Below are 25655 nucleotides of genomic sequence, written 5' to 3' on the forward strand. Positions count from 1 at the left end.
GACACCTGCCATTCTTCTCTGGCCTTCACATGTATGTGCTATCTGTGCATGCACACACACACAAACACATCATTTTACACAAATATACACGTGTAAAAAGAACAAAAAAACAAAACTATTCAACATGGCCTTGACCTTCTAAAGCCACATTACAACTTTTATGAAACAGACATATCTGAAATTTTCTAATTCATTATCTGCTGTGAGAGTTCAAACTCTGCCATGAATGAATTCTACTGGGAACTGTCCGCGAAAGCATTCCTCACAATGTATTATCCTGCTGTCCCCAAAGAAGCAATGCCCTTCCTTACCTTATACGGATCAAGCAAAAAATCGCTGAACTTGCTGGGCAGGGAGTATTTTTTCACTAACTCATCTTCTACAACCCAAGGTGCATTTTCACCAGTACCCGCGCGTAAGGCATTGTGCCGTATGAAATATCGCAGAATCTCCTTATTTGGGGGGCGCTCTGTGCGGATCAAGCTGTCTGCTGGCACATTGCTGATGATCTAGAGAAAAAACACAAGTAACTCACCACTGGACAAGAAGCCATCAGCCAACAACAAAACTATGCACGATCCAGAAAAAAAAAAGTAATTACAATTCCACCTGAAATATAGGGCTATGAATAGAAAAGGCAGATTCATTTTGAGACTTCTAGAATGTCAATTTAAAGATATTCCTAGTGTGCCTGCACTCTATCACTGTCAAAAAAAAAAAAAAAAAAAGTTTAGAGCTGGAAAGATGGTTTAGCAGTTAAGGTTTTTGCCTGGGAAACCTAAGGACCTTAAGGATCGATTCCCCAGAACCCATGTAAGCCAGATACACAAGGTGATGCATGCATCTGAAGTTTGCATCTGGAGTTCGTTTGAAGTGGCTAGAGGCCCTGGAGTGTCCATTCTCTCTATCTGCCTCTTTTTCTCGCTCTCTCAACTACATAAATAAATAAAAAATATTTTAGATTGGTGTGGTAGCACACGTCTTTAATTCCAGCACTTGGGAGGCAGAGGCAGGGGCAGGAGGATCACCATGAGTTCAAGGCCACCCTGAGTACACAGTGAATCCCACGTCAGCCTGAGCTAGAGGGACACCCTACCTCAAAAATCCAAAATAATTTTTAAAAAAGACATCTGGGCTGGAGAGATGGCTTAGCGGTTAAGCGCTTGCCCGTGAAGCCTAAGGACCCTGGTTCGAGGCTCGACTCTCCAGGACCCATGTTAGCCAGATGCACAAGGGGGCACATACATTTGTTTGCAGTGGCCAGAGGCCCTGGTGCACCCATTCTCTCTCTCTCTCTGTGTATTGCTTTCAAATAAATAAATAAAAGTATACAAAAAATTTTTAAAAGACATTATCTTAAGCCATGTGTGTCAGTTTCAACCTCAACTGCTCTTAATACCAAAATAGCAAAGAAGATGCAAAGGCTATCATACCTAAAGGAATCATGCTTAAAACTAACAGACGTATGTGTACGACACATTATGACTTGTGACCATAATACCACTTATTTCTCAATCAAAAGAAAACCATCAGATTCACCTAGAATTCAGTGTTTGTTGGGCATGGTGGTAGATGCCTTTAATGCCAGTACTTGAGAGGCTGAGATTAGAAAATAACCATAAGATTGAGGTTAGCCAGGGACTAGAGTAAATTCTAGGTCAGCCTGGGTTATAATGAAACCCTACCTGGGGGTGGGAGGGATATGTAGTGCTTGATGGTACATGTCTGTAATCTCAGCACTCAGGAGGCTGGTGCAGGAGGATAGCAGCAAGGCTGGCCTAGTCTATATAGTAAGTTTCAGTGTTACACAGCAAGACCCTATCTTTAAAATATATATATGTATGTAGAAAAGAACTACATTACAGTTCTTCCCAACTTCAATGACTATTTTAGAACCCTAGGGTTAGTTATACTCAGGGCTGAGTTGCTTCTACTAAATGGTCACCTATGAGCCAGGGGTGGTGGTGCACACCTTTAATCCTTGCACTCAGGAGGTAGGAGGACTGCTGTGAGTTCACACCAGTCTGGAATTACAGAGTGAATTCCAGGTCAGCCTGGGCTAGAGAGAGACCCTACCTCAAAAAAACCAAAAAATAAATAAATAAGTAATATAAATATAAAAAAGTAAAAATACAAGGGCTGAGGAGATGGCACAGCAGTCACAGCACTTGCCTGTGAAGCCTAAGGACCCAGGTTCGATCCACCAGTATTCATGTAAGCCAGATATACAGGGTGGCACGTGTGTATGGACTTTGTCTGTAGTGGCTAGAGGCCCTGGTGTGCACCCATTCTCTATCTACTTCTATCTCCCTCAAATAAACAAATAAAATATTGTTTTTTGCTTTATAAAAGCCAAACATCTTGCCAAGTATAGTGGACCATGCCTTTAATCCTAGCACTTGGGAGGCAGAGGTAGGATCACTGTGAGTTCGAGGCCACCCTACAACTAAAGATTGGGCTCAGGGTCAGGCTGGACTACAGTGGGCCCTACTTCAAAACAACCAAAAACCAACCAACCAAACATCTTATAACCTAGAATCAGTAAGTGGTAGGCATGTAGCCCAGTGGTCAAGAATTTGCCTAGTATATATGCAAGGCCTGGGATCAATATCCAGCACAGAAGAAAAAAAAAAAATCAATAAAAATTGTATTACTATTACAAGGCTACTCTTCTAAGTTTACCCTTGTAAATTATTAGCATCTACAGCCATACCACCCTGAATGCATTCAATCTCGTTTTATAAGCTAAACTTGTAGCTTTACAAGGGGGCTTGTAAAAGCACTAAGCACAGTTGATTCAACTTACAACTTCACTTCTGTTGTCAATAGCTCTCTGTTGTTAGCTGAAAAGTGACTTCCTTGGGAAGTACAGAACTACTGGAAAAGGATTCTTAATGAAAAGGCCGAGAAGCCCAAAGGTCACGTTACTCTTACTCACTAACAATTCGTACGAACAGGGGGAAAAAAAAGACATACTACCTCCCACGGAAAAAAAGTTAAAGTCATAATTATAAAACTACTTAGAATTTATGTGACATAAATTTACATATTTCCTTAGCACATTTTGTCCATGAAAACCAATCCCATGTGTTCTTAAAGTCTACGACACTTAAGAGCTTTAACCAACCTTATCTTCACTTTGCAACTTCACATCATATTTGTGTGGCAGAAATTTCGGAGGAGCCCATTTCCTTTCTCCTTTTTTTAATGAAGTAGGAAGTTTTCGTGGAGACCTACGTGCTCTGTCATCTAATTAAATCAACAGAAAATTAGGGAGAAAATTCTTTTAGTTCTATTCATTCAGTCGTACACAATAATCTTAATACCTCCTCATACCAGGTACTGGGTGATGTGGACCCAGGATGAATAATACCTTTTACTTCAAGGAGCTAAGTCTGTGGAGGGTGTCAAAAATAAATAGTTACTATACCATGAGGAAATGAACATAAGTTGGCAAAGAAAGACTAAGGGCATAAAGGAGATACTTAGGAAAGTAGGTATAAAAGGAACATGACTTGTTCAAGCAATAAGATATTGCATATTACTGTATTAACAAAAAAGATAAATGGTGGGTGTGGTGATGAATGCCTTTAATTCTGATTAAAGGCTGATGCAGGAGCATTGCTACAGCAAGACCCTATGGTGAAAAACCAAAACCAAAAGAGCAGTTAAAGGAGTTTGTTTACAAAGTCTGCTGTCTCCAATTAATTCTCAATATGCCCTGTAAAGCCAGATATACAACATGTATTTGCAGTGGCAAGATACCCAAGGGTGTCCTGTGTTCTCTGTTTGTCTCACAAATAAATATGTATTTCCTTAATAAATATTTTTTCTTTTTCTTTTTCTTTTTTTTTTTTTTTTTGAGGTAGGGTCTCACTCTGGTCCAGGCTGACCTGGAATTAACTATGTAGTCTCAAGGTGGCCTCAAACTCATGGCGATCCTCCTACCTCTGCCTCCCGAGTGCTGGAATTAAAGGCGTGCACCACCATGACCGGCTAATAAATATTTAAAAAAAAAAAATAGATTAAAGGGCTGGATAGATGGCTTAAGTGGTTAAGGCACTTGCCTGCTAAGCCTAAGAACCCAGGTTCATTTTCCCAGTACCTGTATAAGACAGATGCGTAAGGTGACACATGCATCTGGAGATCCTTTGCAATGTCTGGAGGCCCTGGTGCACTCATTCTTTCTTTCTCTCTCCAATAAACATATAAATTATATATTTTAGAAAGCAGATTAAAATGGTAAACCAGAGGCTGGAGAGATGGTTTAGTGGTTAAGGTGCTTGCCTGTGAAGCCTAAGAGCCCAGGTTTAATTCCCCAGGGCCCATGTAAGGCAGGACAAAGTAGCATGTATGCTTCGAGTTCATTTATAGTGGCTAGAGGCCATGGCATGCCCATTCATTCTGCCTCTCTCATTCTTTCAAATTAATAAAAATATTTATTATTTTATTTATGGGGGGGGAGGCACAGAGAGAGAGAGGCAGAGTTAGGAGGATCACTGTGAGTTTGAAGCCAACCTGAGACCACAGAGTAAATTCCAGGTCAGACTGGGCTAGAAAGAGTGAGACCCTACCTCGAAAAACAAAAAACAAAAAAATTTTAAGTCGGGGGCTGGAGAGATGGCTTAGCGGTTAAGCACTTGCCTGTGAAGCCTAAGGACCCTCGTTCAAGGCTCGGTTCCCCAGGACCCACGTTAGCCAGATGCACAAGGGGGCGCACGTGTCTGGAGTTCGTTTGCAGTGGCTGGAGGCCCTGGTGCACCCATTCTCAATCTCTCTCTTTCTGTATCTTTCTCTCTCTCTGTCACTCTCAAATAAATAAATAAAAAATGAACAAAAAAAAATTTTAAGTCGGGGCTAGAGACCACTCAGTGGTTAGGGCACTTGTCTGCAATGCCTACCAACCTGGGTTCCAATACCCACATAAAGCCACATGCACAAAGGGGTGCATGCACTATGAGTTTGTTTGCGATGGCTAAAGGCCCAGGTATACCCATTTTTCGTCTCTTTCCTTGCTAATAAGTAAATGAATATTTAAAAGGTAGGTGTGGTGGCACATGCCTTTAATCCCAAGCACTTGAGAGCAGAAGTAGGAGGATCCTCGTGAGTTCTCGGCCACTTGGAGACTACAGAATGAGTTGTAGGTCAGCCTGACTAGAATGAGACCCTACCTCAAAATAAATAAATAAATGAAGGTAAACCAGGGACAGATTATAAAGGGTCTAAAATACTATTTAATGAGTCAGCTCTGCCGGGCATGGTGGCACATGCCTTTAATCCCAGCACTGGGGTGGCAGAGGTAGGACAATCACAGTGAGTTAGGGGCCACCCTGAGATTACATAGTGAATTTCAGGTCAGCCTGGGCTAGGGCTAGAGCGAGACCCTATCTCAAAAAAAAAAAAAAAAAAATTAAGAGAGTAAAGAAAGAAGAAAAAAAGCAGCTTTGCAAGCCAGATGTGGTGGCATCTGCCTTTAATCCGAGTACTTATGAATCAGAGGTAAGATCACCTTGAGTTCAAGCCAGCCAAAGACTACATAGTGAATTCCAGGTCAACCTGGGCTACAGCGAGACCCAGCCTCAAAAAACCAAAAGAAAAGAAGCCAGGCATGGTGGCGTACACCTTTAATCCCAGCACTTGGGAGGCAGAGGTAGGAGAATCACCATGAGTTCAAGGTCACTCTGAGCTAGAATGAGACCCTACCTTAAGGGGCTGGAGAGATGGCTTAGTGGTTAAGCACTTGCCTGTGAAGCCTAAGGACCCCGGTTTGAGGCTCAATTCCCCAGGACCCATGTTAGCCAGATGCACAGGGGGCGCACACTTCTGGAGTTCGTTTGCAGTGGCTGGAAGCCCTGGCACGCCCATTCTCTCTCTGTCTCTATCTGCCTCTTTATCTCTCTCTGTCACTTTTAAGTAAATAAATAAAAATAATTAACAAAAAAAAAAAAAGAAAAACAAAACAAAACAAAAAAAACACCCTAGTAAAAGATTGGAATTCTCTTTCCCATCTTGACTGGTTAACAATTAACACACAGATTTCTAGGCAACAGGGTACATCTTCCCAACAATCTCTATTTATGGAGACTTAAATCTTATTTCACTTTGTGGATATTTCAGTGGTTTTCTGAATCACAATGAACAAGACTGTGTCTACATAAAATCTTAATTACATCTGTGGTTGCTAGAGAATACCAGAACATTTATGTGTAACGGATGACCAGGTTCTCAAGACTCACAAAGCAAAGTTAGCGTGACACATACTAATACTTTCTCTCCGTCCTTCATCCTCTTTTACTATGGTCTCCTTCTTCTGATGGTCCTGAGCAATCTGACTGGAATTTTCTTTGTCACTTGATGGAGAATCACAGGCCCCATCAGTTTTCTTCTCAGTGGCCTCCTCATCAGCTTTCTCCAAAGGATGTATCTTTACAATCTTCACTTTGAGCATTTTCTCCTTTCCAATCTACATAGGCAGGAAGAGGGAAAATCAAGATATTTATGGGACTGAGAAGATGGCTCACTAGTAAGGGTGCCATTCACTTGTAACAACTGAAGGCCCTGTGCTCCCTTTCTCCCTCCCCACACCCCCGTCTCCCAACTTCCCCCCTTGAAAAATTATAAATAATTTCTTTTTAAAATTGGGAAAAGAAAACACTAAAGTAAAAGATACATGCTGGGCAGTGGTGCACACCTTTCATCCCAGCATTTGGGAGGCAGAGGTAGGAGGACCACCGTGAGTTTGAGGCCAGCCTGAGGCTACACAGTGGATTCCAGGTCAGCTTGGGCTTAAACTCTAAAGTATCTAAGAACAGTGAACTGTTTCCTGGGACTACTGGGTCAAAATATGGCTTGTTTAGAGATAGGATCTCCCTATAGCTTAGAACTTGTTTCCTCTTCTTTTGCAATCACATGTGTGTGCTCCATGCACATGCTGGGAGACCAGAGACTATTGTGTGTCCTCTTATGGCTCAGACTCTTGAGGTGGGGTCTCTCCCCTCAACCTGGAACTGCTGTCCATCAGCAAGCCCCTGCAATTCTCTCTTCTGTCCTCACTGCTACTCCAAGGACTGGGTGTACAGTTCTGCGTGGTAATACCCAGCTCTTTTTTTTGTTTTGTTTTAGGTTTATCGAGGTAGGGTTTCACCCTAGCCCATACTGACCTGGAATTCACTATGTAGTCTCAGGCTGGCCTTGAAACTCATGGTAATCCACCTACCTCTGCCTCCCAAGTGCTGGGAATAAAGGTGTGCACCACCACGCCCGACTTTACACCCAACTTTTTAAAAATTTTAATTGATTGATTGATTTGAGAGAGAGAGAGAGAGAGAGAGAGAGAAAATGGGTGTGCAAGGACCTTCAGCCTCTGGAAAAAAACTCCAGACTCGTGCACCACCTTGTGCATCTGGCTTACATGGGTCCTGGAGAATTGAACCGAGCTCCTTTGGCTTTGCAGGCAAATGCCTTAACTGCTAAGCCATCTCTCCAGCCCACACACAGCTTTATTATATTTTTGGGGGATTTTGAGGTAGGGGCTTACTCTAGCTCAGGCTGACTTGGAATTCAGTATGTAGTCTCAAGGTAGCCTCAAACTCACGCGCGCGATCTTATCTCTCGAGTGCTGGGATTAAAAGTATGTGCCACCAGACCTGGCTAACACTCAGCTTTTTAAATGGATTCTGGGGAGTAAAACTTGGTGGTGTCTAGCATGAGAGGCTACTATGACTAAGCCACAAGTTTTTTTTAACTGTTTAGCCATCTCTCTAGTCCTAGCCTGGAATTCATGATCCTCCTGCCTCAGCTCCCTGAGAGGTAGGATTACTGGCATGAGCTACCTCACGTGGTTTCCAACATGCTGTTTTAATCTTAGGAAGCAAGCATTAAGTATTCAGTCTTTCATTCTTTGGAGGGTTCTATTAAATGTTGAAATTGTGTCTTAAAATTTGTTTTTCTGCATTTTTTGTTTTTATTTTTCTCGAGGCAGGGTCACACTCTAGCAGAGGCTGACTTGGAACTCACACTGTAGCCTTGGGCTGGTCTCAAATTCATGGCCATAGCTCCTACATCACCAGTGCTAGGACTAAAGGCGTGTGCCACCACTCCCAGGTTCAATGTATTCTCTTACTAAACAAGCAGAAGCTGGGCATGGTGGCGCATGCCTTTAATCCCAGCACTCAGGAGGCAGAGGTAAGAGGATTGCCGTGAGTTCGAGGCCACCCTGAGACAATATAGTGAATTCCAAGTCAGCCTGGGCTAACGTGAAACTCTACCTTAAAAAAAAAAAAAAAAAAGAGGGCTGGCTTAGCAGTTAAGGCATTTGCCTGCAAAGCCAAAGAACCTTGGTTCAATTCCCCAGACACATGTTAGCCAGATGCACAAAAGGGTGCATGCATCTGGAATTCGTTTGCAGTGGCTGGAGGCCCTGGTGTGCCTTCGCTCTCTCTCTCCCTTCCCCCTCTTTCTCTGCAAAAAAATAAATAAAATATGTTTCTTTTAAAATAAAGAAAGAAAGGTTGGCCTTACTGAGACTATATATTGAATTCCAGGTAAGTCTGGGCTACCTTATCTCAAAAAAAAAAAGAAAAAGAAGAAGAAGGAAATGAATGATGAGAGGGAGGGGAGGGAGGGAGGAAGGAAAATAAAGGTTGGCTTTAATATCCTGATCCTTCTATCTCTATCCCCCAAATTTTAAGATGTGTATATGCACGTGTGTGGGCAGAATAAGGTCTTCTGCTGGTGTCAGGGTAATTTAACTCAAGACAGCAGACTTTGCAAACAAGTGCTTTTATCCACTGATTCATGTCCCCAGCCCCACACCTGAGTTTTTAATAGAAGTTTTATTCTATTATATAACTAGAATGCAAGTTTATTCTATATATAACATGGATGCTTTGTGAACATATGGTTTTTCTTATGGTAAGCTTACATAATTTTGGCATCAGGATAATGCTGATCTTGTAAAATGAATTCTAAAGTACCCTTCCTCTTCCATTTCCTGAGATTCTCTGCATAGAATTTTTATTATTGCCTTCGATATTTGATAGAATTTACCAGTGACAACATCTGACTCTGGAGTTTTTATATTAAGTCTTTTTTTTTTTTTTTTTTTTTAAGTTTTTCCTAGTAGTGTCTCACTCTAGCCCAGGCTGACATGGAATTCACTACATACTCTCAGAGTGGCCTAGAACTCTCGGCAATCCTCCTACCTCTGCCTCCCAAGTGCTGGAATTAAAGGTGTATACCACCACACCCATTTTAGGAAGACTTTCTTGACCCCGCTTCCCAAACTGGGGTTGAAAACCAAGGTCTCATGCACACTACACAATTACCCTACTACTAAGCCAAATACTCAGCCTACAAACTTAATTATTTTATTTTTTTTGGTTTTTTCAAGGCTAGGATTTCACTCTAGCCCATACTGATCTAGAACTCACTGTGTAGCCCCAAGCTGGCCTTGAACTCACAGTAATCCTCCTACTTCTGTCTCCTAGGTGTTGGGATAAAGGTGTGTAGCTCCATGCTGCCTTTACCTGAATTTTAGTATTTGTATCTTTTAAATAATTCGTCTATTTCACTCGTCAAACTTATATACATAAAGGTATCCATGGACTGGAGAGATGGCTTAGTGGTTACGGCACTTGCCTACAAAGCCTAAGGACCAGAGTTCAATCCTGACAACCCACTTAAGCCAGATGCACAAGGTGCACATGCATACGGCATTTGTTTGCAGTGGCTAGAGGCCTTGGTGAGGCCATTCTCTCCCTCTCAAATAAATAAGGTACTCATAATTTTTCCTTATCATGCTTTTAGCATCTATAAACTCTGGCGACACTGCCTCTGTTAATTCTTCACAGTGAATATTGATGTCTTTCATTTCTGAAAATTTGCCTAGAAGTGTATCACTATTATTATCTCAAAATACCATCCTTTGCCTAGTAGTCACAAGCTACTAGGTTGGATGGATATCCAATATCAAAACAAAAAGCTATGCCGGGTGCTGCAGAGATAGATGGCTTAGCAGTTAAGGTGCTTGCCTGTGAAGCCCAAGAGCCCAGGTTTGACTCTCCAGATCCCACGTAAGCCAGATAAACAAGATAGCACAAGCAGCTGGCAGTGGCTGGAGGCCCTGGCATAAGTGGGGAGGGGCTGGAGAAATGATCTGCTACGCAGTTAAGGAATTTGCCTACAAAGTCAAAGAACTGAGGTTCGATTCCCTAGGACCCACATAAGCCAGGTTCATAAGGTGGTGTATGTGTCTGGAGTTCTTTGGCAATGGCTGAAGATCCTGGTGCACCCCTTCTCCCTTCCTCTCTGTCTCTTTTTCTTTCCCTCACTCTCAAATAAATAAAAAATAATATAAAGGCCAGGCGTGGTGGCACACGCCTTTAATCCCAGCACTTAGGAGGCAGATATAGGTGGATAGCCATGAGTTTGAGGCCACCCTGAGACTACATAGTGAGTTTCAGGTCAGCCTGGACTAGAGTGAGACCCTACCTTGAAAAACAAAAAACAAACAACAAAAAAAGCTACTTAAGGTGCGGTGGTGTGTGCTTTTGATTCCCAGTAATCAACAGGCAGAAACAGGAGGATTGCCATAAGTTCAAGGCCACCCTGAGACTACATAGTGAATTCCAGGTCATCTGGGCTACAGGGAGACCCTACTCTGAAAAACAAAAACAAACACACTAACAAAAGGCTAAGTGCCAGCTTTCTGTTTCATTGATACATTCACTGAGACAGGGTGTCTCAGTCTAGTCCAGGCTGACCTAGAACTCATTCTGCAGCCTAGGCTGACCTTGAACTTGTGAACCTCTGCCTCAATTTTCTAACTTCCACATAGGCCACCACCATGCATGGTGTTCTTTTCTTACTTAGGGTAGTAATCAAGCTGCAAGGTCCTCTCCTCATAGCTATAAGCCTACTCAATTCTTAGGAGCAGCACCAATTCTTTCTCTAAGCCAAATTCCTTGATTATAAACTCTTACAAATACCTAGCTCTCTCTCCTACACTCTCTTTCCCCTTCTTCCATTTTGTCAGAGAAAGGGTCTGCTAGCATCACCACTCTTATATATCCTGAGTGTGAAACCAGCCTAGCAAACAAGCTATTTTTTTTTTTGAGGCAAGTCCAACAGACTGGCCTTTTTTTTTTTAACGTAATGGTGAGCCTTGACTGTATCATACTCTGACTCAAAAACACAGCAAAAGGACAGGAGAGATGGCTCAGGAGCTAAGGTACTTGCCTGCACAGCCTACCAACCCAGGTTCAATTCCTGAGTGCCCACATAAAGAGCCAGATGCACAAAGTGGCTCATGCATCTGGAATTTGATTGCAGCAGCTAGATGCCCTCGTGGGCCATATATTCATCCTCTCTCCCTGCTTGCAAATAAATAAATACTTATTTATTTATTTATTTATTACTTGGGAGGGAGAGAGAGAGAGAGAGAGAGAGAGAGAGAAAGAGAATGAGTATACAAATGAACTCTAGACATATGTTCCATCATGTACACCTGGCTTATGTGGGTTCTGGAGAATTGAACCTGGGTCCTTTGGCTTTGCAGTCAAGCGCCTTAACGGCTAAGCCATCTCTCCAGCCCAATAATTTCTTTTTTTAAACAACAGCCAGGCACACACCTTTAATCCTAGCACTCAGGAGGCAGGGTAGGAGGATCGCCGTTGAGTTCAAGGCCACTCTGAGACTAGAGAGAATTCCAAGTCAGCCTGGGATAGAGTGAAACCCTACCTCGAAAAACTGAAGGGGGAAAGAAAAAAAAGTATGAGCAGACTAGGTAAATAGCTCATCAGTTAAACGCATGTGCTTGCAATGTCTGCTGGCTTGGGTTTAATTCCCCAACAGCCACATAAAGCCTGATGCAAAAAGAAGCACAAGTATATACATGTGCACATATAAATTCAATTTTTTGCTCCCATGTAAGGTCTTCCTCTAGTCCAAGCTGACTTTTGAACTCATGTCAGTCCTCCTACCTTTGCCTCAGGAGTACCGGTATTAAAGGTGTATATTACCATGCCCAGCTAAATTCAAAAAATTTTTTTTAAATCCCAAGTAGGGAAAAAAGTGTTTTACCCTTTTTCAGATTAAAATGCTCAACTTTAGCAAGTAGGAAGATGCTCCAGTTAAGCCACTACCTTCTTCACACAGGTTAACCACCATTGAGTTATTTAGTTTTGCCTTCAATAAACGGAATCAACACTGTATTCTATAACTTACTTCTTTCTAGTTTAGATTTTTTCTGCTATGGAATATTCCAGGCCTTAACAATTTATCCATTCACCTTCTGGTGGATACGTGGGTATTTCCTCTTCAGAGTACTATAAACAATACTGTGATGATGGCTCTTGCACAAGTGTCCTGGGGCAATATTATGAGGGTAAATGCACAAGAATGAAAGCACAGTCAAGAGTGCTGATGCACGCCTTTAATCCCAGCACTTGGGAGGCAAAGGTACGAGAACTGCCATGAGTTCAGGGTCACCCTGAGACTACATATTAAATTCCAAGTCAGCCTGGGATAGAGCAGAAACCCTACCTCAAAACACCAAAAAAAAAAAAAAAAAAAAGTACAAAGGGTATATAAATATTCAATTGCATAAGTGAGGGCTAGGGATGTGGCTCTAGAGCAACAGCCTACTTTGCATTACCCTGGGATGCACATCTAGCACAGCAAGAAGAAAAAAACAAGAAAAAGAAATGAGCAACTCAGTGGTTAAGGCATTTGCCTGCAAAGCCCCAGGACCCATGCTAACCAGATGCACAAGGGGGCACATGTGTCTGGAGGCCCCGGCATGTCCATTCTCTATGTATCTATCTCCCTTCTTCTCTGTCAGATAAATAAAGAAACAAAAAGAAATGAGCAAAGCTGAAAATGAACAGCTTTCTTGACAAAACTTGGCAGCTCCTGGGTGTAATGGTGCATGCCTTTGGGAGGCAGAGGTAGGAGGATCACCATAAGTTTGAGGCCATCCTGAGACTACATAGTGAATTCCTGGTCAGCCTGGGCTAGAGAACAAGACTGAACCTCAAAAAACCAAAAAAAGAAAAAAAAGGCAGGTCTTTCTCAACTTCTGCCAACATCTAACTTATAATATGCAAAGAAAACGACTGCTTGTCTTTTGTGCTTCTCTCACTTAGAAAAGCACCATGATGGGCAATCCCAACACCCAAGAATCTCCACAAGTTCAAGGCTAGCTGAGGTTATGCTGTAGTGAGTTCCAGACCAGTCTGGACTACGTTAGTGAGACCATGCCCCCCCCCCCAAAAAAAAGGACAGCAGTGCATGGTGATGTACACCTTCACTCCCAGCACTCACATTGCTGAGTACAAGGCCAGCCTCAGACTACAGAGTAAGTTCCAGGTCAGCCTGAGCTAGAGTGAGACCCTAACTCAGAAACAAAAACAAAAACAAAAAAAGCAACTAGACTATGTCATGACTGACGAAGGCAGCACAGACCCAGAGTCCAGTCCAGGTCCTTGACATTATTATTCATCCTCCATAACAAACTTGGAATTGTCTACTTCTAAGACTTACTGTGTGGTCCCAGTATAGTAGCACCATTGCTATGTGGCAGTTTATTACAACGGCAAAATTTCACAACCCACCCAAATCTTCCTGAGCTCTGAGGACATAGACCCAAGAATATATTTTCAAAAACTAAATAAAAATATTTAGTTTGGCTGGGCATGGTGGCACACACCTTTAATTCCAGCACTCAGGAGGCAGAGGTAGGAAGATCATCATGAGCTTGAGGCCATCCTGAGACTACTTAGTGAATCCCAGGTCAACCTGGTCTAGGACAAGACCCTACCTCTGAAAAAAGAAAAAAAAAAAAGTTTATGAGCCCAGCCTAGTAATACAAGCTTTTAGTTTCAGCACTGGAGGGGCTGAGGTAGGAGGAATGCTGAGTTCAAGGCCAAGCATGGGGTTACGGAGTGAGTTCTAGGCCAGCCGGGGCTAGAGTGAAAACTGCCTCCAAAAAGCAAACAAACAAACAAACAAGAGAGAGAGAGAAAATATATACCACCCTGGTCACTGCAAATAACTCCAGACAAATGACCCACATTGTGCATCTGGCTTTACATGAGCACTGGGGGAATTTAAATCCAGGCCAGCAGGCTTTTTCAAGCAAGTGCATTGTTTAACCACTAAGCCATTTTACCAGCTTTGAATAGCTATTTATTTATATGACTACCAAACTTTAATATCTATAGAACCTTTAAGACATTATGTAAAATGATTAGCCCAGCACTTGATACATACTGCCATTAGGGCTAGAGAGATGGCCCAGCGGTGAAGGCACATGTCTTCAAAACCTAACTACTTGAGTTTGATTTCCTAATACCCACGTATAGCCAGATGCACAAAGTGGCACATGTGTCTGGAGTTCGTTTGCAGCAGCTCAAGGCTCTGGCAGGCCCATTCTGGCTTTCTTTCTCTCTTCTATAGCTCTGCTTGGAAATAAATAATATTTTAGAGGCTGGGCATGGTGGCACACGCCTTTAATCCCAGCAGCACTTGAGAGGCATATAAGGATCACTGTGAGTTCAAGGCCACCCTGAGACTACACAGTAAATTTCAGGTTAGCGTAGGCTAGATAGAGTGAGACCCTACCTTGAAGAAACAAAAAACAAAACAAAATTTTCAAGGGCTGGAGAGATGGCTAGCAGTTAAAGTGTTTGCCTGTGAAGCCTAAGGACCCATGTTCAACTCTCCAGATCCCACATAAGCCAGACACACAAAGGTGAGGTAAGAGGAAGGTTTCCCATGCCCACTAGGTGACGCAAGTGTCAGGAGTTTGATTTCAGTGGTTGAGGCCCTAGCATGCCAATTCTCTCTCCTCTGACACACGCACACACACACACACTCTCTCTCTCTCTCTAAAAAATAAAATAAAAAACATTTTAAAAAATCTTTCCTTTCTCCTAAAGCCTACTTCAAGCTTTTGAAACACTATTCCTTTTTGTAATAGTCTTCTGGTAGCTATTTGGCCAGGAAAATAAAAAAATCATATTTAAGAGGGAAATAAAAAGTCAACTGTCATTATTATACAGAGAACGTACATTAGTAAGTCTGAATATCCATGAAACAAGGCATTGGTACATAGAGTAGCAATTATCACAATATTAAGTATTCCCATTAATGAATAGTTTGCTAAAATGTGCTGTTCTCAACACCTGGAATTAAGTAGAGCAGCCTTCAAATATAGCACAACTGTTCACACAGAAATATGCTCCATAATCTTTATCAGAAGCTCCAATTTGGTCAGTGAACAAACTCATAGGAAATCAAACAAATCAGCACTTACCTCAAAGTCACACTCTTCTCCTATAGCGTATTTGGTCATGATCTCTAACCAAGCAGTATCTACCAACTTCTCCAAGGAAGCAGTGTTATGGTGAACCATTTCCAGAACAAGTTTCTCATACCAGGTAGGGAACTCCTCCTTCAAACTAAATAAATAAATATATTATTAGTTACCAAGAAACTGTAGAAACACCTACCTAGACATTCAACTCTGGTCAAATGTTTTTTGCTTTTGTTTTTTGAGGTAGGGTCTCACTCTAGCCCAAGTTGACCTGGAACTGACTATGTAGTCTCAGGTTAGCCTCAAACTCATGTTGATCCTCCTAGACCTCAGCCTCTCAAGTCCTGGGATTAAAGGTAGGAACCACCACAACCGTTTTTTGTTTTTTTTCCCCCTTTATTTTTCTTTTTTGAGGTAGGGTTTCACTCTAGCCCAGGATGACCTGGAATTCACTCTGGATTCTCAGAGTGGCCTCAAACTCATGGTGATCCTCCTACCACTGCTTCCCGAGTGGTGGTAATAAAGGTGTGCGCCACCATGACCGGCTCTTTTCTTTCTTGAAGTAGGAACTCACTTTAGCCCAGGCTACCCCTGGTATCCACTATGTAGTCTCACTTCAAACTTACAATGATCCTCTTACCTCTTCCTCCCAAGTTCTGGGACTAAAGGTGTGCAATATCACACCTGGCCCAAACTTTTAAAAAATTATTATATTTTTATTTATTTGAGACAGCAAGAAAGAAAGGCAGATAGAGAGTGTGGGTATACCAGGCCTCCAGCCACTGCAACTGAACTCCAGATGCATGTGCCACTTTGTGCATCTGACTTACATGGGTCCTGGGGAATAGAAACTGGATCTTTTGGCTTTGCAGACAAGTACCTTAACTACTAAGCCAGCATGTTTTCATTTTTAAAAAGACTTTAAAAAGGCTTTTTAGAAAAGCTTTAGGGTCAAAGCAAAACATTTATTTAGCAAAAACATGCAAGGTACTATGGAATAAATATAAAGATTAAAAACATGCAGCTGGCTGGGCACCTGGTTCACACCTGTACTCTCATGTTCAGGAGGCAGAAGCAAGATTACTGCTAAGTTCTAAGCCAGCCTGGGCTACACAGCAACACCGTCTCTAAGAAAGAAGGAAAGAAAGCAGGGAGTGAAAGGAAAAGAAAGATCCATGTAGTTCACTGAGGGAAAAAAACTAAGAACTTTTAAGTTCTTTTGTCAGGCTGATCCACTCAGGTGAATTTTCTCATCATAAGTGAAAATAGACATATTACTATTAAATTGAACATTTCCCATGACTTTATTTTTTTTTAATTTTTATTTATTTATTTGAGAGCGACAGACACAGAGAGAAAGACAGATAGAGGGAGAGAGAGAGAATGGGCGCGCCAGGGCTTCCAGCCTCTGCAAACGAACTCCAGACGCGTGCGCCCCCATGTGCATCTGGCTAACGTGGGACCTGGGGAACCGAGCCTTGAACTGGGGTCCTTAGGCTTCACAGGCAAGCGCTTAACCACTAAGCCATCTCTCCAGCCCCCATGACTTTATTTTTGTGGTAGACTTGTCAGCTATAAATGTCCCCCTATACTTTATTCATTTTGATCAGGAAAATATAATTTGATTATGTTGGGTTATATCTCGGATGCATTCTCACAAAACAATGAGGTATTTACCATTTTCATTTTTCAGATTACAAAAAACAGGAAAGGGTAGACAGGTGCGATGGCCTACACCTTTAATCACAGCACTTGGGAGGCAGTCGTAGAGGATCATCATAAGGTTGAGGCTACCCTGAGACTACTTAGTGAATTTCAGGTCAGCCTGGACTAGAGCAAGACCATACCTTGGAAAACCAAGGGGGGGGGGGGGGGGAGACTGGCATGGTGGTGCATACCTTTAATCCCAGCACTTGGGAGGCAGAGGTAGGAAGATCGCTGAGTTTGAGACCAGCCTGATGCTACATACAGATCATACAGAATTCCAGATCACCTGGGTAAAGCAAAACAAAACAAAACCTTTCAAAGCCATCACACTCAACAGACTATTGACAGGCACTGGGGCTTGCCATACAGGCTCCTGTGATTCCAGTCTACCTCCAGGAGGCCTGGAGTAAGTATACAGGTGGTACAATACACTATAAACCTTCTCATTGACTTCAGTGCTTGATTTTTGTCCTGGAACTCGGTCTAACTAGACAGCTGTCTTTAGGAGTATCCCAGGTCAAGTTCAAAAGAAGTTCTAAGCCATCATGGTGGCGCATGCCTTTAATCCCAGCACTCGGGAGGCAGAGGTAGAAGGATCTCTTGACAGTTCGAGGCCATCCTGAGACTACACAGTGAGTTCCAGGTCAGCCTGGGCTAGAGTGAGACCCTAACTCAAAAACAAACAAAAAAGGTTCTTTACTGAGCTCTCGCCTTGTTCCTGGAGAGACTACCTTTTACATCATTCCTTCCTTATAGTTCCAGAATCACCAACTCCTTTGATGGACAGAGATATCTTTTCTAAATGTCAGGTTGAAAATAATTTTACCCCCAGGGAAAAAAAAAAAAAACAAAAAAAAAAACCTTTGTCTTCCTTTGATAGAAAAAAAATGTAGATCCGTCAGTTTGGACAGATGGCAAAACTATAGGTCGAGCTGTCACTGCCACTCCTATCCAAATATATCTTAAGGACCCCACTTACCTTCTTCATCAAAAACAGTATCCCTTAAAGCCAGAAACAACTAAGGAACTTAAACCTGTAACTGTATCCTTAAAGAAACAGGGACTCCTGAAAGAATGTTGTAGTGCATATAATTCTCTTATTCCTGGGGGTGTAAAAGGGCCTACTTCCAATTAATTAATGATGCAGTGGTCCCCCTTCATCCTGTGGTACCCAACTCTTAACCCATTCCCTCTGGGACCACTCATTATTCAGTCTTGGACTTAAAGGATGCTTTTCTTCTGTAACCCTCTATATCCAGATAGGTAGCCTCTATTTCCCTTTGAGGACCCAACTCGTACAACAGGACAAGTTGCTTGGATAGTTTTATTTTACCCCAAGGCTTTAGAGACAGCCCTTATCTGTTTGGCTTGGCCTTGGCACAGGATCTCTTAGACTGAAGGAATCCTAAGACCACCCTGTAACAATATGTAGATCATCTTTTGCTTTGTGAGGCCTCTGAAAAATTGGTCTCACGAGAGACTGAGGCCCTTCCCAACTTTCTGGCTAAACAAAACTACAAGGTCTTAAGGAAAAAAAGTTCAATTATGCCAATTTAAAGTTACTTATTTAAAAAAAACATAGCTTAAGTCCTAAACAAATCCAACCCATTTTAGCCTACCCCTTCCCTCAAATTGTAAAGCTGTTGAGGGTTTTCCCAGGAATTACAGACTTCTACAGGATTTGGATTCCAGGTTTTGCAAAACTGACAAAACCCTTATACCAACTACTACTTCTTTTTTTTTTTTTTTTTTTTTTGGTTTTATCGAGGTAAGGTTTCACTCTAGCCCAGGCTGACCTGGAATTCACTCTGTAGTCTCAGGGTGGCCTCAAACTCACGGCAATCCTCCTACCTCTGCCTCCTGAGTGCTGGGATTAAAGGCGTGTGCCACCACACCAGACTATACCAACTTCTTAAGGAGACACAAAAGTGTCTCTCAACCCCTCTAATATGGGGACCTGAGGTACGCCACTCCTTTCAACAAGTGAATGATACATTGACTCAGACCCATGCTTTGGGACTACCTACCCAATCTCAGTTCTCCCTTTATGTTACAAAGAGAAAATACATAGCTCTGGGTGTCTTAACTCAACTTAGGGGACCAACCCCCCAACCTGTGGGATAGCTCTGCAAAGAGCTAGACTCAGTAGGTAACGGATGGCCTGGATGCTTAAGGACAATTACAACAGTAGGATTCCTAATCCCCAAGACACATAACTAACCTTGTGAAGGCCTCTTACTGTATATACTCTCCATGACACAGAAAACATTCTTAACTCAAAGGGACACATATGGTGGTCAGATAGTCAGATAGCCAAATAGTAAAATACCCAGCCCTCATGATGGAGGGACCTAAAATCACCCTTAAGGTTTGCTCTTTTCTCAATCCTGCCACTTACCGTCCAGAAGAAAAAAAGCTTAAACACTCATGTGAAGAGGTCTTTCTAGAAACCTATACTGTCAGGCCAGACCTTAAGGAACAGCCCTTAGAAAATCCTGGATCTCCAATTGTTTACAGATGGGAGTTCTTTTGTTCAGGATGGAACTAAAAGGACAGGATATGTAGTGGTGACAGAACATGAGATTCTTCAATCTGGCCCACTTTCAGCTAATACGATGCCCAACTTAGAAGAGGTAATAGCTCTGACCAGAGCCCTAAATGTTAGCACGCACATGTGTGTGTGTACACACACACACACACACACAATGAATAAATATCAATACCAACTCCAAATATGCTTACTTAATTCTACATATTCATGCTGCTATTTGGAAGGAAAGAGATGTCTGTTAACTCCAGAGACTCTAATTAAACATGCTAAAAAAAACTCTGAACATTTTAGAGGCAGCCCTGCTCCCTAGTGAGGTGACAGTCTTATACTGCCATGGACATCAAAAAGAAGACCCAGTTATTTCAAAAAAATCATCTGACAGACTCTACAACAAAAACTACAGATCTACAGAGTTATGAAGGGGAAAGAAGGGGAGGGAAGTACCATGGTTTGTTGTAAGTATAGAGGTAGTCAATAACAAATTCATAAATAAATAAATAAATATATATATATATACACACACATATATATATATATGACTACAGCTCTAAAAAAAAAAGTTTTCCCTTCCACGGGAGGATTCCCTCCACCCACCTAAAAGGCCACAATGTACCTCAAGAAAAGCCACTGAGACACAGGAGAATGGTTGCAGTTTGGATCACTGTGGGTAGTGAGTTGCCTCTGATGACCACTTATGGCTGTTTCAGTATTATCAATAAAAAAATCTCAAAATCAAAAGCCAGGTGTGGCGGCGCATACCTTTAATCCCAGGACTTGAGAGGCAGAGGTAGGAGGATTGCTGTGAGTTCGAGTTTGAGAACACCCTGAGACTCCATAGTGAATTCCAGGTCAGCCTGGGATAAAGTGAGAAGACCCTACTTTGAAAAACAACAACAAAAATCTTAAAATCTTTGAGTGTGGTGGCACACACCTTTAATCCCAGCACTCAGGAGGCTGAGGTAGGAGGATCACCAAGAGCTTGAGGCTACCCTGAGAATACACAGTGAATTCCAGGTCAGCCTGGGCCAGCCAGCGCTAGATCCTACCTTGAAAAAACAAAAACAAAACAAAAAATCTTAAAATCTCTTCATCATATATATTATTTGAGAAAAAAATTGATCCAACTAACAAAAAAAAAAAAATTTCATATAAAAGAAAATAACCAATACAATGACTCAGATAGTTCAAAGACATAAAGTTTGTAAAAAACACACTTGTAATAATCATCTACTTTCCTCCTGGAAATCAAAGGCAAGGCAGATACCCAGGGAAAAACTGACAGACTTCACCCACTTGCCAGGGGGTCCCAAAACCCACTTGTTGCTGGTATGGGTTGATAACCGTTTAACTGGGTATGTTGAGGCCCTCCCCTGCCGGACAGAAAGAGCACCAGAGGTAGTAAAGGCCCTTTTAGGGGAAATTACTGCAATGTTTAGAATACCCAAAAGCATACAGAGTGATACAATAGGGCAGTTTTAAAGGCAGAAGTCTCAAAAAAGGTCTTCCAGGCCTTGGGGATATAATTTAATCTCCACTGTACCTAGCATCCTCAATCCTCTGGAAAGGTAAAAAGGACTAATGGCCTACCTAACCAAGCTAATGCAGGAAGCCCAGAGCTCCTGAACCAAATGATTTCCACTAGCCTTAGTACCATTAAGGAGCACTCCAGAGCAAATGGGATTAACTCCCTTTAAAGCATTATATGACAGGCTCTTCTTTTCCAGAGACCGGCTACATGATCCTAAGACTATCCCAGCTCTTACCTCATATATCATGGACTTAGCTAAGGTCCAGCAAGTCCTCTCAGAACTAAGGTAGACTCACCCTAAACAGGATATCAGGGCACCTTCATTTTGTCCAGGAGACTTAAGTTTTAATAAAGACATTTAAGGAGGGACCCTCCTTAGAACCCACCTGGGAGGGTCCTTACCCAGTCATTCTGTCTATATCCACGGCTGTCAGAGTGACAGGCATGGACTCTTGGATTCATCACACCAGGGTCAAAAGGTGTCATGCCTCCTAGCAGACTCCACAGGAACCCAACACAGAGACTAGCATCTTCACCTGTGAACCAGTAGAAGACTTCAAGGTGCTTTTCAGACGCCAGCAGGCTCAAACCTAAGATAAAATTCCTACTCCTGTCGCTGGTGAAACTTCTAAGTGTATTAATAACCTATGTAGAAACCAAAGCCAAATGGAATTGTTGGGACTAAAAAGGCCAATATTTTGGCTTATGCTCCCAAGTCACAAGGCCACTGGAGATGATGGAACACCTCTAATACTGGCCCTCTAGTGAGTCAACTATCTTCCAGATTAGGGAGGATACGGAGACCCAAAAACAAGGACACTAGTGGGTAGTCTAAAACAGGAGAGTCACAATTAAGGAAAAATCTGTTCTCTTGGCTTCCTAAAGAACGGAAAACTGCCAGCATGATCCTGGCTCATCCTAATAGACAACACCAGTATTGGAGAAGCTACTCTCGGGTCCCTAAGAATCTCCTTTAGAGAGCAATTAGCAACACCCCAAAAATATATCTTGGATTAAATTTTTGGCTATCTGCTTGGCTTAAACACTTAAGATAGGAAATATAACCAAACAAGCAAGCTCTTTCTCTCATCAGGAAACATGCCTTACTTTCTGTCCATGCTCTGGTTCAGCCTTTCTTTCTACTTGTCTATACTCAGAATAAGAATTCATTCCGGGCCCAACAACATGCAAAGGGTAGTAGGCAGACTGACTGCTGGATTTGTGGTCTCTTACCCACATCCAGCACCTCTGGACTTCCGTGATGGGTATCACCTCTCCACGGGGATAACTGGAATCAGCTACAAATATATATTAACCAGGAGAGAGCTACTTTTCCTACCCTAACCCAGGTTACTAGATGGGACATCTCTCGATGGCCTATCAATTCTACCAGGAATGAACCGGAACACAGAAAGAGCTTCTCAAAAGAAAAGACTGACAAAATTCCGAGACTGTTGGTCCCCTCTCTGACAGCTCAAACTCTATAAAAGGGAAAACAATCATAGATATCATTCCTGATAACTCTGCTAATGCTTCCTCTGCTTTACAAGATCTACATAAACAGAGTCAGACCATGCTAGATGCTACAATGCCATTTGGTGAGCAGTTCTTGGAGTAGATCTCAAATTTTTCATGGTGGAAAAAGATCATACTCATAATCTTGTAGTTATCCTGTTAATCTTTGGACCTTGTATACTCAACTGCTGTTTTAACTTTATCTCTGCTCACTTACAGGCAGTTCACACCTAGATGGTTATACAACAATCCAACTCCATCTACACGGGCCCACTTGAACACCCACTGAGAACAGAACACTCACCTCTTCTGACAGGACTGCCTACTCCCCCTACCTCTCAATGCTAGACCTCTCCGTCTCTGAGATAGGCCCCAATACTTACGTTACTAAGCAATGTGGCATCTGACAGATAGGTTCCTCTCTGGGGCCTTTAAATTAGTTCCCCTCTTTGGAAAACACTCTAACTGCCACATCTTTGTGATCCATTCTGCAGGAAGTAGCCCACAATCTGACGTCATCATCTCTTTGTCCTCTAACAACAGTTATGAGTGTCTTCTCGCTGGGTGTCCTGGTGCACACCTTTAATCCCAGCACTTGGGAGGCAAAGGTAGGTAGATCACTGTGAGTTCAAGGCTACCCTGAGACTGCATAGTGAGTTCCAGGTCAGCCTGAACTGCAGTGAGATCCTACCTTGAAAATTCAAGAATGTCTTCTCATAAGAGGAGGAAATATGGGGGGTGCCAGAATAGGCAGATGAATTAGGCAGGATCAAGACAGCCCTTAAAGGGAGGGGTCTTAAGACACCACACATATCTCAGCTTACCCCACCTGCTCCAATCCTGGGACTTGGTGCTTATCCATCCCACACAATTAAATCCCTCTTAAGTGTCCACCCTGTCCAGGTATGTGTGGATTTTTCCTCTAAGCTCAGACCCATTGGCTGGGACACCCGGTGTAGGTGTGCCTAGGCGGGATACCACAAATCCTATATCCCCCAGGCCCACAGAGAGAAGAGCCCATTTTGTCTTCTCTCAGAAGCTGGCAGCAGCATAAGACGGTAAGACGGGTAAGAGACACCTTTTTCCTTTTATCACCATCTTCACTTTTGGTCCTTCTTAAAAGTGCACATTAGGGCTGGAGGGATGGCTTAATGGTTAAGGCACTTGCTTGCAAAACCAAAGGAGCCAGGTTCGATTCCCCAGGTCCCATGTAAGCCTGATGCACAAGGTGGAGTTTGTTTGCAATGGCTGGAGGCCCTGGCATGCCCATTCTATCTGTCTCAAGTAAATAAAAATATTTAAAATAATAATAACAATAATAATAATAAGCCAGATGTGGCGGTGCATGCCTTTAATCTCAGCAATTGGGAAGCAGAGGTAAAAGGATCACTGAGAGTTCGAGGCCACCCTAAGACTACATAGTGAATTCCAGATCAGCCTGGACCAGAGTGAGACCCTACCTCAATAATAATAAACCAGGCGTGGGCTAGAGAACGAAACCTTACCTCAACCAACCCCACAAAAAAGAAAACAAAAATGTAAATTATTTTAAAATTCCCTCTCACATTTTTTTCTAAAATCTGTATCTACTCACATGGACTCCTAAGCCACAAGTGGCCCACATGGGCTTTTGGGCTCTATGTGGGGGACTTGTCTTCTCCCTACTTTGTTTCCTCTTAGCTGTCAGCCTTCCCCTTTCCGCACTCCTTTATACAATCTGAATAAAATCACCATTCTCTTGAACCTGAAATCGCCAATTATTTGGTTTGTAGATATGAACTCAGGGTTCCAGGAAACACCCCAGAAGCCCACTTTTCCCATTACAAGACTACATAGTGACTTCCAGGTCAGCCTGAGCTACAGTGAGACCCTACCTCGAAAAAAAATAACCCACAAAACTGAATTATTTATTTGTTCCTAACAACTTTTCATCCGATTCTCTTTTTCAGGCACATGATCATATTTCATGAAACCGTATTTAACCTTTTATTTTATTTTATTTTATTTATTTATTTATTTATTTTATTTTATTTAACTCTTCCCACTCTCAAAGCTTGTAGAATAATGGTAGTACCTTTTATTTGCACAGACTTTTCCTCTACATCTTTTTATCTGATCTTCCCCTTATCCCCCACCAAAAAAAAGTCTAGAGAAGGTAATGTTATCTCCATGATAGCAGGCATCTAGGGAAGGTTACGCATAAGAAAGAGTGTGTTGGCCCCAGTAATGATCTCAAGAATGAGTTAAATATAAGCCTGCCCTCTGAAAGTTAGCAAACTAGAGCTGAGACTACTATACCTCTGTGGTACAGCATTTGGCTGGTGGTACACAAAAACTTGGTTCAATCTCCAGCACAGCAAAGAAAAGTATATTAAATTATTTCAATGTTATGTCCCACTCAATCAAATACTAACAGGTTAGCACCACCCCACCCCACTTTCCTAACACAGCAAAGATGGTGCCAAAGTGGAATGTTTCTGATACTCACAGTTCAGCAACTTCTTGTTCTTCCTCCCAAGCCTCCTTGTGAGTGAGCTGACTGCTTCCAGTGCTCTTACAGGTCCAAATGCGCTCACTGTACCTTTCCAAGCGGGCTTCATACTCTCTGTCAACAGCAGCTCAGGAAAACAACATTCAAACAACAAAGACAACCTAGCCCTACACAGAAAATACTTGGCCACAGAAAAGACAAAGTACAGATAGAATCAACTCAGGAGGCAAAAGTAGGAAGATCGCCATGAGTTCAAGGCCACCCTGAGACTAAACAGTGAATTCCAGGTTAGTGTGAGCTAGCATGAGACCCTACCTCAGAAAAACAAAACAAAAACAAAACAAAAAAACAGAATGGAATCAGGATTTAAGTCATAAATCCAAACATGATTAAAATTCAAGGATGGGTCTGGAGAGATGGCTTAATGGTTAAGGCACAGAAGCCTAAGGACCCCAGTTTGATTCTCCAGGCCCCCTGTTAGCCAGATGCACATGGTGGCCCATTCGTCTGGAGTTCATTTGGAGTGGCTAGAAGCCCTGGCATACCC

General features: G+C 42.4%; 1 protein-coding gene across 2 annotated transcripts in view; it reads right to left on the reverse strand.

Moving 5' to 3' along the window:
* Baz1b (bromodomain adjacent to zinc finger domain 1B) overlaps positions 1 to 25655 on the reverse strand; it is an 85968-nt gene that overhangs the window by 48568 nt on the left and 11745 nt on the right. For both annotated transcript variants that reach the window (XM_045142664.1, XM_004666266.2), the window contains exons 2-6: positions 25106 to 25222; positions 15317 to 15461; positions 6262 to 6463; positions 3128 to 3249; positions 312 to 509 (exon numbers count right to left, since the gene is read on the reverse strand). In XM_045142664.1, the coding sequence (XP_044998599.1) occupies positions 312 to 509; positions 3128 to 3249; positions 6262 to 6463; positions 15317 to 15461; positions 25106 to 25222 (784 nt within the window). The remainder of the gene's footprint in view (positions 1 to 311; positions 510 to 3127; positions 3250 to 6261; positions 6464 to 15316; positions 15462 to 25105; positions 25223 to 25655) is intronic.

Source organism: Jaculus jaculus, chromosome 2 (assembly GCF_020740685.1).
Source record: "Jaculus jaculus isolate mJacJac1 chromosome 2, mJacJac1.mat.Y.cur, whole genome shotgun sequence".
Classification (NCBI taxonomy): domain Eukaryota; kingdom Metazoa; phylum Chordata; class Mammalia; order Rodentia; family Dipodidae; genus Jaculus; species Jaculus jaculus.